At 52.4% G+C, this 17,272-nt stretch overlaps 1 protein-coding gene across 2 annotated transcripts in view; it reads left to right on the top strand.

Annotated features, from left to right (window-relative positions):
• LOC122386523 (cotranscriptional regulator FAM172A homolog) overlaps positions 1-8,572 on the top strand; it is a 38,949-nt gene extending 30,377 nt beyond the window's left edge. For both annotated transcript variants that reach the window (XM_043375798.1, XM_043375799.1), the window contains exon 9: positions 8,088-8,572. In XM_043375798.1, coding sequence (XP_043231733.1) covers positions 8,088-8,233 — 146 coding nt within the window. In that variant the 3' untranslated portion in view covers positions 8,234-8,572. The remainder of the gene's footprint in view (positions 1-8,087) is intronic.
• Positions 8,573-17,272: the final 8,700 nt, after the last annotated feature.

Below are 17,272 nucleotides of genomic sequence, written 5' to 3'. Positions count from 1 at the left end.
CACGCAGTGGTACCCGCTTGCTAGATCCTTGTCCCTACCGTTTCGATTTGGTTGTGGCGGAACTCCCTGCTGGTCACGTGAACAGAGGATGCGCCAGAGACTGCCGCTTGAGGCAAGGTGATCCACTGTATCAGAGCGGCCCTGGTCATAGGTGCGCCGGCCTTCGTGAGACGGTTCCTTCCCCCTATCTCGCCGGCAGGGGTCAGCACAGTCTTCCCCCGCTCTGGTCTTCATCCCCTAGCCTCGAAGGTAGGGGCCAGGGGTGGGCAATTCCGTGTTCCATCTTCCAGCTCCTCCGGCAGCTTTTGGAAGGCCGGTCCCGTCGCCCAGTACCACCAACAGAGGTCAGAACGGTCGTCCCCAATCCTACCGATAGGATCCCCGGTCCCTGTCCCCCAGTCCCAAAGGTTATTAAAATCCGTACATACGTGACGACCGTTATTGCAGTGTCGATCGTTCTCAGAAATCACTTTTTCGTGGCATTCTGACCTTGTTCCTCATGTTAAATTAAGCATCTGCAGCTCGAATTGTGCCAGTACCATGACTTTCTCATGCCACACCGTAACCAACATTCTGCAGCATGCTATATTGCTGGATGCTGAGCTGATCTTGCAATCGTCTTGTGCTGATTGTTGGTAGTTTGGCGATACCGCAATTATGAATAGGAAAAATTACACCGTCTGATAACTGTTCTGTCCATTTTTACTGACTCCTCCGCACTGCACTGGATCTTCAAAAATTATGCAGGACGAATCAACATTACAATCTTGGGAATTAAAATTTGTATTGTCGCCAGGGTGATGGGTGGATCCAAGGCAAACATAATGCTCCTGCAACACAGAAGCGTTCCCTGAAAGTTGGCATTCATGCTGCACGGGTGACATTAGGTTGACTGTTTAGTGCACCGATATCTTGATGAATGACGGCTATTACTATTCATGGTCTACGGTGGCGTTATTATTCATGGTCTGCTGATTCCTGTTGTCCGTCTGCACGGGTGGCAGTAGAGTGCTATCGCAGTAGTGCACTGATCTTCCGCCTTGTCGAGGGATTATCCCACTGTCGGTGGGCCGCTGCCTGGTCTCTACCGCTGCCGCCGGGCCTACCGCAACAGCTCGCGGCGAGATAATCCTCTCAGCTGCTTCCGTCGTATGGCACAGGGATAATCCTCCACGTCTTCCGGCGGATCGTAACGTCTGCAGACGGTGAGACGTCTCTCTCTCTCTCTCTCTCTCTCTCTCTCTCTCTCTCTCTCTCTCTCTCTCTCTCTCTCTCTCTCTCTCTCTCTCGCCCCTTTTTCTCGTTCTCGTTCTATCGGTTGTTCGCTTTCAGTGCCCCGATAGACGACAGTGACCGGTTTCGTGACCCATGCGTATAATTTGCTAACATTACCTGTAAATGTGGTGCTTCATATTAGTTTATAAGCGACTCAAAATGAAAAGAAACTTTTGGCTGATAAAGGGGACTGCAACGGCTGTTAATTCATACACTACTTATTTGGACGCTTGAGAACGCTGAATATTTAATTCATGGATGAAATATCGCATTACATTTAAGGTTTTTATCAGTTTTCATTCCCAGTTACATTTTGATTGCCGTTCTCCTGAGAGATATTGTGAACAGATCTTTTCATTACTTCTATCGAATGCATCAGTGTCTCATTAGTTGACGGGCGTCGAATTCCTATTGTAACGTTATTCCGAGCAAAGTGGTGGTATACTTGCGGATAGTAACGGTAGATATCGGCTGTTGTCGGTACGGTGAACGTCACTCTGAGATAAATCTAGTAAACGCTGCTCCCTTTGCTCTCTTTTACTCTTTTTTTCAGAAACATCTGCTCTGGTGTAAGTTATAACCAGTCCAGTCCGGTTTCTGGTATCACTTCCCGATGCTCATCCCCCACGCCATCAGGCTTGCGACCGATCCGGCTATACGGTTCGGCACGATCGGCATGCGGTACACAGAAGGCGATACGTAGCACTCCCGTCACCCACGCGCCTTGTCGTATACCTTACCGGCGACGGTAACTTTTTCAGAGACCGACACAGGTAACGCGTCGGTACAGGCAGACGTGCCAGGTGACAGGCGTCTTACAAGGCGCAGTGCTTGGGCCGGTGGTTTTCAGTTAATCTGAGCGGGTTGTGCCGGACAGAACCATCGCCACTCGCCATACAATGGGGACAAATTTCAGAGACTGCCTGGTCTACGTCTGGAATTTCATGACATGTCTAAATTAGAATTATCAGACATTTGTCGTAACGCTCTGCAAGCTCCGGATGGTCATAGCTATTTTGCTGCTTGCTTCAATCGGCTGTCTGCGTTCGACTGAATGTTAAGCTTTTCATGAACTGGCGGATTTCACTCAATACCTAGTACCTACGGCATATCTAAAACGGGTTCTGCATTCTGTGTCTTGCCGTAAATGGATTTCATCTCATTAGCGATGTCAGCATTTCGTAATCGTGGAAGATAAATGTCTGCAATGCCATTGACGGGCTTCCAGACCCGTGTGACGGCCAATGGACTTAGCATTTATTTGCGAACGCTCCCAGCCTTCATGAGCTAATGCTCCGGTCTTTCGACTACAAAGCTCCCATCCCTTTCCCTCAACTCTGAATGTGAGGAATGTGGTTGCTGACTGCCGTAGTGGTTTACGCGGCGCCTGAATTCTCGATGTGTTCGGCCGGTCCCATAAGTACCGGGTGACGTCCTGCCGCCGCTGATGGTATCACTCGGATGGCGGCCGATAACCGCCCACCCATTTCTCCCGCCGCGCCGGTTGGAGGTGAGATGAGCCGGTCGCCGGGGCGTCCTTCGCAGTGGGGTGCTCTCTGTCCGCGGGGCGGGGACGACCCCGGCCGCCGCGCCACCGTCAAGGTCGCCACCGGTCGGCGTCTCCCCCCGCGGCGAGGTGAGAGCCTTCACTGGGCGACCGCCGCCGGCGCGGTGAACCGTTACTGACCTGACCGGGTCACACCAGATGGACACCCAGGAGGTGCGTGGGAGGTTACGAGTGGCCCCGGCTACGTGAGTAAATGGTGACCAGTCGGCGGCTGTTAAACGCAATGGCCTTCTGTTTTATATCGGACATGATCTGATCGACATGCTGCTGGAATCGGGATGATGCCTCTCCGATCGTTTTATCTGGAGAGGGTGTTTTAAAAACAAACGTTGATCTTCTGTAGTGGAACTTCTCCGGCTGGTCGGCCCTACGCTCTTTTTGTCTTTACGTGACGCATTGCTGCTGCTCTGAGTTTACAGCCGTGTCTTGCGTTCGGTATGCTGCAGCAAGGCGTGTATCTAGGAGACTGTCAGTGGCCTCTGATATGATATGATATGATATGATATGATATGATATGATGGCCGTGATATGAACTGTGTCATATCGCTTGGTACTGGAGCCAATCCATCCTTGATAAACACATGCGAATGAGTAAGTCGTGTAGTGCGGTATAGGCGAGACAGAGCCGGTGTCAGCCGGGTCGGCCGTCGTCCAGCCACATTCCTCTGAGCCGTCATCTGCACCACTCGCCGGCTGACCTTGACCTGAGGTCGGCAGGGTCGGTCGTTACCGGCGGGCGCGGTACGCTCTCGCCTCTCGCTCCCAGCTGCCCCTCGCCGGCCCCGCCCTCGCCGTTCTCTCCCTGCGGTCTGTGGTCTGTGGTCTGGTCTGTGGTCTGTGGTCTGCATTCCGCTCCCGGACGGAGAAGGGGCGCTGTGTGGCGCCGGGCACACGGTGATGGAGTGGAGCTTTTGGGCCGAGTCGCGGGCGCCCCATGTCAGAGATGGGCTGCGTCTCGGATGCATTTGACTGGCGCGGCGACGCTACACTGTCTCAGTTGCACTATCCAGTATCCAGTGTCCAATCCCCGTGTCATGAGGTCGACCGGAAGCCTGGTGACAGGTGATGTGACCTCTGACTCGACTCGGGATATGACCTGAGGGCAGTGTGTACCCACTGTCAAGCTGTCTGTCCTTGCTGACGTCGCACCACGATGCTTGGGGGCGGGCCTGTTGAGTTGTTGACAGTTGACGCAGTTTGGCCATGGACGCTGCGTCACGCTGGTATCGCCAGCGGTTGAAGAAGAGCTGCCTCAGGTATGTCGGCAGTATGTAACAACAGGCCTCAGGGTAGCTGAGCACCACTCGGCTGTGACAGACCGGAGTGGCTCGAGTCTCGGGCGAGGCTCGTCCTCGCCGCGACGCGTGTCGTCACCGCACTGAGGACGCCGGCGCCGCTTTTGTCGGCCGATTTGCGGCATTTCTCGGCGCTCTGGCGCGTATCGCGCCGCCGCTGATCGGGTGTGATCTCAAGGCCTGGGGCACGTCCCGATCGGACCATTTCCGTGACTGTGGTTGGATTGGGACAGCTGGCGGTGGCGCGAAATTGATGAGGTGTTTCTGATGACACCGGGAAGCGCCGCCACCCGCCGCGGCGGCTGTTAGTGGCACCAGATCAGCGGAACGACGCCCCCTGACCGTGAGCCCGGGCTGGGATGTGGCGATGGGTGTGCTCTGGTGTGTCCCCCAGGACCCGGCTGTGGCGCCAGGTATGCTCTCTTCGCCGTGCCCTCCATTGGGTGTTCTCTTTGAGGCCGATCCGGCCCGGCTGGGGCTGACTGGATCCGGCAGCCTCTCCGCGGCGGCCGGGAGCAGCCCATTTGTTACCCGCCGTCCGTTGGCCCTACCGATTACATAGAGTGTGGTCGGGGAGAATGGCCGGATAACACACCACATCCGGCTTGGCTAATGCAGAGCGGACGCCATTGCTTCCATGCACCTTCATTGTTGCAGTGGGATCCTAAAGGCGCGTTCACTGTTTATTCACATCCCATTACTAAGCTCTGTCGGATATAAGTTATATGTGGCCGTGTTGGGGCTGATCTCTTTTTCTTTTTACACCTGTGGCCTCTTTTCCTCGCCTGTTGATTGACTGGCTGAGAAATTTTCTCCAACAGCAGGGACCTCGTATGTTGCGCTATCGCCCCTAAACCGTGTCAACAATGGTGAGAATAGTGGCATGTGTGGTAATGGAATTTAATGAATGTGGTCGTTGCTTGTCAACATGCGTGAGAATGACCTCACAATGAGATAATGTTGCGAATTCTGACAGACGCGGCGGCGGGGTGACCTGCTTCACTCTTTAGATCCTTATCCCGTCGAATAGCTACTGACCCTGGCCGTCTGGTGCCCCCTCTGCCAGGAACCCCGCCAAGGTCGGTTTTTAGCGCGGACGCGGTGCTAAGTTATGGATAGCGCTCCATGCCGGTCGTGTTCTCTATGACCGTGATCGGGCCGATAGCGCCCGGGCCGACCCCGTCTCCGGGTGGTGAACCATTATCCAGACCTGACGGTATACCACTGCCCAGACCTTGTCTCCGGTTGGCGAACGACTGCCCACACTCGGTCTCGGTGTGGTAAACCACTGTCCACTGTCCAGACCCCGTCTCTGACGGTTTGCGACTGTCCGGCGCTGGTCTCTGGAAGGTAAACCATTATCCTTTCCTGTCTGTGATGGTTTACCACGTTGGGTGGCCGGTGCGGACTGTCGATGCCGTCTCCGGGCGGCTTTCTTAGCTCGACCATAGCACCTGTGTAGTGATGACGCGCCGCGCTGGGCCCGTGTGCTCCCCGACACACGGCCCTCAGGCCCTGTCCGACTCCTCAGTGTGTTGGTGTCTGCCGGCCCGTGCCCCGCCCGAGGCGGGCTCGTCTGTTGGAGTGTGCCCAGTGATGCAACGTAATCATGCCGTCTGAGTCGTCCGGAGTTCCCATGAATCGCCGCCGTCGGGGGCTTTTGTACACAGGGCCATGCATATGTATGCTCGGTGATTGGCGGGATGCGTTGTCAGACATCGTTCTCCGTCGAATGACGTCACTGTTCGTGTCAAATCGGGCGCTGACGGATGTGCTTCCCGACCTTCGTTCGGGTGAAGATGTGTCGGAATATGAGAGGTGCTGATGTCAGCTCCGAACAACGAGCATGTAACGTTGTAGTGTGGGGGTGGATAGGTGAAGCCCGGTTCCTAGTGTCGACGTGGCGCATGTGGCTATCGCTTATGCAGTTTGGCAATGTATTACTATTTAAGGATAGCACAATGTTGTCCTTGAGTCATTTATCAATATTGTATGCTAAGATTTACTTTCAATTCAATGTCCTGACCTCGTTCCATGCCATACCATGAACATTTACATGGTGTCGAACACAGGCTGTTGACTATCAAACACCTCTTATTGTCCCTTTGTAGAACAAACAAAAGCAACACTGTTCTGCCGAGCCGTGTCGTGCCCGTTCGTTTCTGTACTGCGGCCTTGAGGAACGGCCAGGTCGTCGCCTCTGGTGTAATGTTGTGAATACGCTCCGCCGGGCCGTTCCATGAATAACTGACCCGTCTGAAGCGTCACCCACGCTCATTATTGCGCGACCTCACGCTGTTGAGAAGTGGTGTGTCACTGCTCCGCCGTCTGGCGCTGTGTTCGGTCGTGACGGGGATCGGCGCGGCGCCGAACGAACGTTCAGAGAGAGCCGGCGCCGGCCGCTCGCCATCACTGCTGTGTCGCCCGCCGACTGGCGCCGTGGCTGCCCGCTGCCACCGCTGAGCAGTCAGTTGACCCTGACACAGACGCGATGATCACCTAATGATGTCAACCGGGCAGAGGCCCGATACATCTCACTGGCTCCGTACTGACTTGTCCTCTGTTATTTACCGCCAGCATAAATAATCTGCCCCGTTCTATCCTCAAGTCATTCCTTATCGAGGTAACGCATGGAGTATTCTACAGTCCAGAGTCATTCACTGTCGAATCACCTCGTGTGATATAACTGGTGCGCTTTCAGATGTTGCCACAACTGTCGATGATAGCAATTTTGGAATGGGGAGTTTTGCCACGAAATTAATAAATGAAGTATGAATAAATGAATCAAAATAAATAGGCGAATAGATAGATGATCCGGCTTGGTCACGGATCACTTTGTTCAATTATTACCAGTGATTGCCATACTCGTATTATTTATGTGCTGGTCGCTGCTGCGTTTCATAACCCGAAGAGGCGCTGTGTTTTTATCAACTACCCTAGCTGGCGGCTGGCAGTGTGATGCAAATTGGCAACTTCAATAGATTTTATCACTTGCTGGCTGACACTACAATGGTGCAGCCTTTGACGCCCTTTGCTTATGGCACTCATCTAGGTTAAAGCCTATGATTTTATAGCCATTAAATTTTATTTACTTCGGAGCGTATTGCACGCTTGGATTCATGTCTCCCTGTGACGTAAGATGTGTCGTTGAGTTCGATAACCAGACGATGCTAGACTGACTTTCATGGCCAACTGAGAGCGGAGCTCTGCCCTCCTCTCTGACCCCTGGGGTCGCTACGGCTCAGACCGGTAAGGGGGCCATGCCAGCGGCGACCTGACCCGCCCGGCGCCCCTACCCTGCTCTGTGTCATCGCGTGGGTCACGCCCCGGCCGCCGGGGCACCGACCTCGCCGGCGGCGGCCGCCCCCGAGCCCCGGCGGAAACGCGTCACTGCCACCGCCGCCGCGCTGCACCAAAAACGCCGGCAAATGGCTCGCGAGACGCGGCGCGCGGCATTGTGGCGCGGTGCCGACGGCGGCGGCGGCCATTCTAATCAGCCGGCGCGCGTAATCAATGAGCACGGCCGGCGGCGGCGCACGCTGTGTGGTCGGAGGGGAGCGACCCCGTCCGTCCGTCCGGGCCCGGATTGTCTGTTCTCGTAGCAGACAGACCGCAGACGAGCAGCCCCGTCCCTCCGTCCCCCTGACGGTCTGTCAGACGAACTGTTTTGTCCATCTGGCCCCCGACAGTCCGTATTCGACTGACGGTGGGACGCACACAGACTGACTTCTGGTGAACGACAGAACATTTTGGAAAATGAATTAGCAACTTCGGAAATGAAATGTGTTATGCTCATTTTCAATTTTTACCGCTAGTCGATACTTTTTATCTTTGCTCGTCAGAGAAGATACCCTAAATCCACTTGGCGATGCTCTGACCTCTGACCGGCGCCCCGGGGTCGTTTCCATGTGACTGCCACTGACCCCTCTGTATCCTCCTTCTGTCCACAGGCCACAAGCAGCACGAGTGGACCTCGTGGTCCTGTATCGACGCCGTGTTCCCGTTTCTGGAGCAGCGTCTGCAGCAGCGGCGAAAGGCCGCGGCGCCAGCGACACCCACGGAGAATCAGGGCGGTGATGACGAGAAGAAACAATAACGGGCTGTGAACGTGCTTGGAGAATGGCGGAGACAGTGGACAGTTGGTGAAGCCGGTGAGCGCTTACTGAACGGGGCGGCAGACAGTAGAGGGGCCAGTAAGCACGCTGTTTCCCGCCTCTAAGCGCTCCGCTGTGCACAATGTCTCCACTGTGATGTGATATGTCGGACGGGGCTCTGTTTTCGCCGGGGGTGATGCTCTGAAACTATGCAGAACATTCCCACACGTTTGCTAGACTTGTCGCAGTGATGAAGAAGGCGCTTTCTTGTGTGCATTGTACTTGATACGACTGCCTTTATTCGCCAGTTCCTGTTGAATAATTTTACACCAAGTGATGAACCGCGAGTTTTTTATCGCGATTCAAGAGAGTTGTCAAGACGTCAACACTAACCATTGCTGCCTCGAATCAGCAATGCCAGTTTGTCCAATGCTAATAGCGTTGGTAAATGGTTGATATTCCTCGATCACTTTAAAACTGGCGGAGTGGAATATGTCAACAGCGTTTTTGTTCATGGCAGCTTATTAAATATTAGTGGCTCATATCCCGTTCTCTCCGGGTAAGATAATTTCTACAGCAGTGCTGATTGCCCCGTTGTTATTATTTTATAGAACATGCAATGTTACAATAATGAGGTCTGCATTTCTACTTCTGACTTTGATTAAGTATAGTCTCTCTCTCACTCTCTCACTCTGTTTCGCCACATTTCCCTCATCCCTCTGTGCTCACATCATATACCTGCCTGGCGTGAATGCGTCAGGTAGTGACCGGTCAAGTAAGGCGAGTTGTTAGATAGGATAGGACCAGCTCTGCCTCACACTCCGCATACCCAAACAGGGTTTCATTTTTTCAGGGGCCCGGGAACGATTTTCAAGTTGGGGGGGGGGGGGCGAGCCTAAAATACCTGACATGATGCATATGAAACAGTGGCGTAGCTAGGGGTCTAAGGGGACACGTATCCCCCCCCCATCGGGTTCAAAGGGACCCTCGAGTCCGAGAGGCCCAGCGGCGCCATTTGACCGCTGAGGGTTAACGATGGCCATATTTCTACTCAGAAGGGCCCATGGGGCTCGTTATAGCACCTCATGGGCCCTAAATAGCCACACTAAGGTCTCCATAAGGGCCCCACGCCGGCTTCTGAGGGCCTCTTGCGACTTTTAAGGACACCTCGGTGGTCTCCAAAGGCCCGTTACTGGCCTCTGAGAGGTCTTACCGGCCTATGAGGGGACAGTTCTAGGGGCATTTCCCGCCTGTGATGGTCCCACACTTATTTTTCTGAGGGTCTCATAACGGCAACTATGGGGCCCTCGCCGGCGCCTATGAGGGCTCACACTAGTGATGTCAATTACGGAAAATCGAAATACCGATACCAAACCAAATACCAACTAAAACCTTGGGGAAATACCGAAACCAAACCAAGTTGGGAAAATGAGGGAAATACCAACTTTTTACCGATTTCTTAGCCTCTTATACATTAGTGAGGGTTCATCATACCGACAAAATACCAAACACATTACGATTGAAATACCAAATACCAAGTTGGTATCGGTTTGGTATCGGTATACCAAAAAGTTCGTATACGATTGACATCTCTAGCTCACACCGGTGTCTCTAAGGGTTTCACACCCCCCAACTCCGAGTGCCTACACCAGTGCCTGGCTATATCGGCGGCTCTGAGGACCCATCCAACACCTGCGCATCTAAAGGCCACCCACTGGTGACTTTTAAGGGCCCCACACCGTTGACTCCACCGAAGACGCCGGAGGGCCCCACCGGCGTCTGACAGTACCATGCCGGCCTCTACGAACCCCGCAGGACTTCTTCTGCCGGCCTAAGGACCCCCTGCCGGTCACTGAGACCCCTGCCGGCTTGTAGACAGTTCGCGTCAGCAGCTCTATTGGCCCCACACCCGTCTGTAACGGCTCTACACCAGCGTCTATGAGGGCCCGGAGCAACGCCTGTAAGGACCCTCATCGGCGCCTCTGAGAGAATCACACTAGCACCTCTGATCGCCCACACCGGCACCTGCATGGCGGCCCCACACCGGTGCCTCTAAAGGCCCCTTACCGGCGGCTCTGAGGGCCCTACGCCGGTGATTCTGAGGGTGCCACCGATAACTGAAGGCACCACACAAGCCCTTAGTGTCGCTGAGCTTTAATCCCATACCGACCCTCCGAGGGCGCCACGTCAGTGCACTCACTGCCCCACACCCCTCCCTCACACCCGGAGCGGGTAAACTGTGTTATACCTATAGCAACGATTTTACCACCGTTGTACGTTATGTATTTCTCAAAGTTGACTCAAAATGGTCCGGTACAAAATCTGGCCTGCCAAACTTATGGCCAAGGTCAGGCCCAAATCAAAGCGGGAGGACAATAGCAGATGTTGTCAAATCGATACTGTATCAGCAGAAACCATTCAGATCAGGGATGCGGAGCCGTGGAAATTTCAGACGGCTCCGGCTCCGGCTCCGGCTCCGGAGAAAAAAAATCGGCTCCGGCTCCGGCTCCGGCTCCGGGTGAAATGTCATGGCGGCTCCGGCTCCGGCTCCGAGTAAAATGATCCGGCTCCGGCGGCTCCGGCTCCGGCTTCGGCGGCTCCGGCTCCGGCTTCTACTCAGTACATCCCCTATGCGATCAATACGGGTGGAAGAAAAAAGGCGATGGGATTGGTACACGTTGCTTCTGTATTTGTATAACAAGGCTATTTTGAATACCACATTATTTTACGCCTTGTACTGTCAAACCGAACTAGGTAAATAATTGTTTCCTCTTAAGAAAAGGAGCCGGAGTCGCCCCCTTTTTTGACGGCTCCGGCTCCGGCTCCGGCTCCTGGCTATATTGTTTCACGGCTCCGGCTCCGGCTCCGGGCAAAATATGCCGGCTCCGGCGGCTCCGGCTCCGGCTCCGTCTCCGGCTCCGCATCCCTGATTCAGATGGCAAGGAAAATGCCGTGTGTTGATGTTTAGATGTATGAAGGAAACAAGAAGGAAAGAAGTCCGGAAAAGTGAGGAAAGATCTTTTCTCGCTGCCTCAATGTTGAGGGGGCGCCGCCCCCTCGGCTCTCAAGTTGGGGGGGGGGGGGCAAGCGCCCCCGCTGCCCCCCCCCCCCCCCTGTTCCCGGGTCTATGCATTTTTTTCTCGGTGCCTTGGTCGCTGAACAAAGTTGTAGACACCTTTTTTCTGGACCTCCCGTTGTACGAACTGAATAATGAAACACGAACAAAACAAAAAATAGATAGAACCGACTTTTAAACTGTTCCTCACGTGCCAGCAAAAAGCTTTGAATTACCCCCAAAATGTTGCGGGTCTGACCTTGACAGTTTTTGTGCGTCGGCTTGGTGCCTTTATGGAGGGCCACCCGCCAATCGGTCCCATCCTGTTATGGAGCGCTGGTGCATGACAAAGGCACCCCGAGTCGCTCAGTGTTGGAGAGTGTCAGGTCAGTGGCCCCACCTTCCTACAGGGTCCCGCAGGCACTGGGCACTGGGCAGTGTCCTTGGTGTGCGGTGGGGAGCAATAGGGACGGAGTGAGGGACAGGGCTGTGGGTCTATGTCACATGGAGGATGGTAGGCAATCGGAGGGATCCAGGACAGGGCGGTACTGTCCACTCACACTCGACTCATTTCACTTGACACTTCACTCACTTGACGTGCAGTGGTGGCGACTGGTGGGATTGTGTGGCCCTATGTTTCACTGATACTGGTGGTCAGCGGTAGCGACAGGGTTGGATGGTGTGGGTTTATGAGTATCTGCGAATGATACGAGGTATTCAGCGGTGGGGAGCAAGGTATCACAACTCGGCGGGCTGTGACTCTGACACACGTCGAGCCGTCATCATAAACAGGTGGCTTTCCTCCCGGCCGCACCATTCTCCCGGGGACAGTTTAGGCTCAATGTAAGACCCAAAGGATCGGGCCGTGCCCCCCCCCCCCCAGTTTCAGGCATTAGCCTCTTCGCTGTGACTGCTGGCTCGTTGTCCCCCCCCCCCCCCCATGGGAACTGGTTTGAGGATCTTTGTCGGATTCAGCACTGAGCACTCGATAAGTTCTGCCGATAATTGTAGACAACACTGCGGCTAGATGGTTCGGTATTGATTCTTTTTCACACAAACTGATGTTAATACCACAATGATTAACGTTAACAAGCTATCGACTAAAAGATAACGAGCTGCCTCGCTCATCCCAAGACTAGGCTAGCACGTTATTTATTGAAGTGACACTGTAACCCTGGACATGCGCACGGTCCGTGAAGATGGGCAGGAAGCGCAGCTCAATTATGGATGCTTTGAATTACTAGGGGCCCTGTGAGCTGCTCATACACCATGTCATAGCCTGGTGCTGGAGGCATTGCCCTATTTGAGTTTATGTTTGGATGCCATTGGCTGAGCACTTGCCACGAACAGTCTATTGCTGTTTACGAGCGAGCGAGCGCAGCGAGCGAAGTGAGTCTTTTCAATATAACGGAAAAATCTCAGTATGAGCGGCCCGGCCCGGCCCGGCCCGGCCTGTAACGCTTTTGAGAGGCTTATATCTCAGCAACCGCTGGACCGATTGGCCTGCGGTCTTTTTTGTTGGGTAGCCCCATCCCTTCTACCCCGTAATTGACTACTTTTGATACATCTCAGTGACCGTCGTGGCACGTGCCACGTGAAAAGTCAAGGGTGTTCAAGCTGTTTTGCAAAAGTAGTGATTTTGAGAGGCTCATATCTCAGCAGCCGCTTGGGCGATTGACTTGCGGTAATTTTTGTAGGGTAGCAGCATCCCTTCTACCCAAAATAGGATACTCTCGATGCATGTGGGTCACCCCCAGTGCACGTGCAAAATACAACAATAAGAGGTGCCAAATTTGTTCCCATTTCAGTAACTCGGTAATTACTGGGGCGATTTCGCTGAAACTTGGCATACAGGTAGGCACCCACCAGGCAATGCATTCCCATGTGTTGCGGTTAGGGTGCTACTGCACGTGCGCACGTGCAGGGGGCGTTTCCAGATCTCGAGAACGGCTGGGCCGATTGCGCTCAAATTTGGTACACGGTTGGGGACCAGTTAGTAGGGTGCCGTGCAAAAGTCATTTTGGACCCCGTTTGCACGTGCGCACGTGCAGAATGCCGCTTCCAGATCTCAGGAACGGCTGGGCCGATTGCGTTCAAATTTGGCACACCGCTAGCGACCGGTTAGAAGGGTGCTTTGCGCAAGCCCGTTGGAAGCACCCTCTCGCCCTTCCGCACGTGCAGGGCTCACTATCTCGCTCGCTCGTTCTTCGCCCAAAAGGCGTTTTACTGGTAATAAGACTGGTTGAAATAACTAGACATTAAACGCAAAAAGGGTACGACACGATAACCAGATCAAAATATCCCAAGAAATCCGCTAATCCGTTCAGAACCGCGCATAATAATCTCGGTTTCTGGAGACTTCAACGGGAGGCGTTGGGAGACTGCAACGCGCCGTCAGACGGGTGGCCTGGTAGACTGCGCCGCCCGGCACGGCTGCGCGCCGGAACAGCCTATACCCCGGCGCCCGGAGTGAACAAAAATCCGCTATTTCCTCGGAAAGCATGTGTGGAAATCATGGGCTCCGCCAAGGGGGGGGGGGAGGTGACGGGGAGGACTTGTCCCCCCAATATTTTACATTAACGTTATGCATATGGGTGCTGCATGGAAAGAATCGACTTCAAACGGCCTTCGTCCCCCCAACCATCGGGTCGTGACGGAGCCCTTGGTGGGAATCTGTTTAGAATGAAGATATGGTGTGATTTTTTTTTCTCCGTATTATCACATCTCCGTTTTTGATAGACTAAATTATTCCCGAATTATCATATTTTGTAAGTTGTATCTGAGTAGGTATTGATATTTAAATTCCTAAATGCGTTTTAGGTATAGCAATCAACTCTACCTATTCATATGTATAGCTAAGCAAAATTTCGTCTACAACCCATGCCCCTTGGAATGGAACAGCAATCATCACAAACAAAAGTAGGTATTCGTTATTGCCCCAGCCAGTTTTTTAACCTACACAGGGCGGACCAAATGGATAGAAACATTTTGGACGTCATACATGCATTATCCATTGCATGCAGGTGACTGGCAAACGGCAATGATATCAAACGAGAGGACACTTCGTGGAAATTCATTATGGCATTACCTTACATGCTTTCTCTCGTTTTCAGTCTCACAGCAAATGCTCGAACTGACCACCTTAGCGAGACTGGCACGGAGCGGCCCGCCTGACAGCTGACACATCCCGATCTATAGATACCTATAACTGATCTATAGATAGATCATTTAAACGCGTAATTTAATTCAAAATGGTCAACACACCCAAAGAAGGACGATTTTTGGCTGTTTGCAATATGCCTTTAACCCTCGCCCGGATTGGGGGGGGGGGGGAGCAGGATCTGCCCCCTTCTGTGTTTCGCAACTATCTTCTTAACTCCCTAGGCTGGCTTATACGTTAAACTTTCATTGCGTCATCATAGATCAATTTGACGTGATTCCTGAAAATATGACAGAACTCTGTCAGATTTTTGTGTGTTAAAAGATGCCTTTTTGTGACGTCATATTAGCTCAAAAAACTTCAAACGGGCCTAACGTTTTCAATGTTCAAAGAAACAAGACAAAAAAACTAGCATGCGATTAGGCACATTTTATCATTAAGAAATCGTGTTCTCGGTTTGTTAAATATTTTCGAAAATTGTTTTTTCGCACCTATCTAGTAAAAAAAAATCAAAAAATGAGGCTAACGAAAACAAAACGAAATATTAGTAAAGAAGTGCTCGCTAAACTACGTGCTTCGTACTTTTTATTTTTTATACTAATCGGTCTGGAAGTTATTGATATTTTAGGTACGTCGCGACACGTAAAATAATTATTTTTAAAGCTATCAACCTTGAACACGTACAGGAAGAGAAATAGTACTATTCGATTTGTCGTGGAAAATGCTCTTTGGGTGTTTCAAACTAACTTCAAAATTGACTCCCCTCGACCTGAACTTGAATTGACCTCGACCGTAACTTCATCCAAATATGGTCCAGCCTCCAGACCACTAATTGAATATGCCATTGCCCATTGAGTTCTTAGAGTAAAATGACCCAAACAACATGTGACGCCCATATCCTATTCAATAGTTCCTCTTTGGTGACCTGACCTGGCCTTGATCTTGCCCTTTGCTTGACATTGTATGTAATCCGTTTTGTCTCGGTAGGCTACAAGTGTACGCGTATAGCAACGCGTTTTGGCGATGAATCTAAGTCCATCCTTCGTAACTGAGCTGCATGGCCACTAAGGTCGAAACATGTAATTTTTACGCTTGACCTGACTTGTGATGTATTAAGTATACAAAAATTTTCAAAAATCCGTCTTGTTGAGAGGAGAGCTTTTGATTGCCGTTTTCCCCTTTCCCCGGAGTGGGGCAGAATCTGTCTCCCTACCCCCGAGTAGGTAGTGCGCGCTCGTCTGATTGCCTCAACGGTGTGCGGCGTGTTTGGCCAAACGGTGACATGATTTGAAGATAGTGCGTGGCTTTTACCCCTTTTGAATTATTTGCTCTTTTTCATAAATTGAAGTACTGCCACTTCTCTGCATATGACTGTTTGTAAATCTCATCTCCCTCTTATATGGAATTAGCTGCGATTTTCTTCAGAGGATTCAAGGCCAAGCCTGCGCGCGCGTACTTATCAAACGACGGATGCTGAGCTTGTTGCGAAATTAATTATTTTCAACCGTGCTAGTGACAGTGCGATATTTGATCCTGATCAGAGAGGCCACAATAGTCCACTGCGATCATGAGATCACGGCTGTCATGAGCCAACACCGCTCAAAACACTGCGCTCTCGTTAAAATACCGCATGTCTATCGTGTCATGTAAAATGATAGAACAAACGGTACGTACGGGCTTTGCGGCTGCAGCATGTATCCCTGACATTAATCCCGTTCGATGCATCGATAATTATGGAAAGGCGACATTCATTGGAGTGATGGGCGCCGTCTGGCGGAAACTCTTACCGTCGTACCTTGACCTGTCTCATGAGCTCGTTCGTAGCTTGACTTGTCTCATGGGTTTGTCAGTTGAACAGCATTTTTAGTGATGATATACTCTAGCGTCAAACCCATAAATCGCCCATGATTAGACTCGCAAAACGCTCCTTGCTAAAGCAGTAGGTAGCTGAAGCAGCTAAATATTGGGTAGCCCACCCGCCGACAGCGCCATCTGCCCGATCCGACCTGACGGGCCGTCGAGGTGACACGGGTTGCCTGCCTGAGTGTCTGGTATGACAAACTATAGTTCACGAAACCGCCGCTTGGTGCGCTCACGTTGCGACCTCCCAGAGCTAATGATGGGACGCTTTGAGAAGCTTTAGTTTCGGATTCGCCCACCTGTAGCGCTGCTATCTGAGCTGCGGGATGTCCTCTAAGACCTTGATAAAATTGTAGCCCATTTTATTCGATACTTGTGCGAATGGATCATGTTTCAATGCTACGAGAGCTGTGGTCTGACCCGTACCTACCTCGGTTGGTGGGACATCCGACTGTCGGTAACAGTCCGGACTCTGGGGAGCGATCGAATCACTGCATTCTCATGTCGTCCTTTGTATCCTCATTCCTGAGAACCAATCCATCCGTGTCCTTATTCGCAGTACCCTGTCCAGGCTGGCGGTCACTCCGCATACGCAACGCTGGAGTACAAATCTCAAATAGTGAGGCATTCAATAGCCCGTTCGATTCTCTACACGATGCTGTTTTCTCCGTACCGATCGGGCCCACAGTTACCGAGATATTGCACGGGGATCGGACCCGTGTCGGGCAAATTTAGCCATTTTCGCCCGATTTCGCACGCCGATTTATACATGTAAAGTCTATGACGCGAATTTGCACTTTTTGGGCACGCGCTACGCGCTCCCTATCGACCCGATCGAGCCCAGACCCCTCAAAGGCACGTCGCGCATCCTTGATCTATAAGTTGTGCAAATTTCAGGGCGCTAGGTGCAACGGTCTGGCCTGTAGTCCACGCAAAGCACCACCAAGTCGGGACCTCGGTAACGGA

The sequence above is a fragment of the Amphibalanus amphitrite genome, unplaced genomic scaffold (assembly GCF_019059575.1).
Source record: "Amphibalanus amphitrite isolate SeventyFive unplaced genomic scaffold, NRLGWU_Aamphi_draft 000255F_arrow, whole genome shotgun sequence".
Taxonomy (NCBI): Eukaryota; Metazoa; Arthropoda; class Thecostraca; order Balanomorpha; family Balanidae; genus Amphibalanus; species Amphibalanus amphitrite.
Note: the sequence above shows the minus strand (reverse complement) of the source record. Positions and strands in the feature narration are given on the sequence as shown.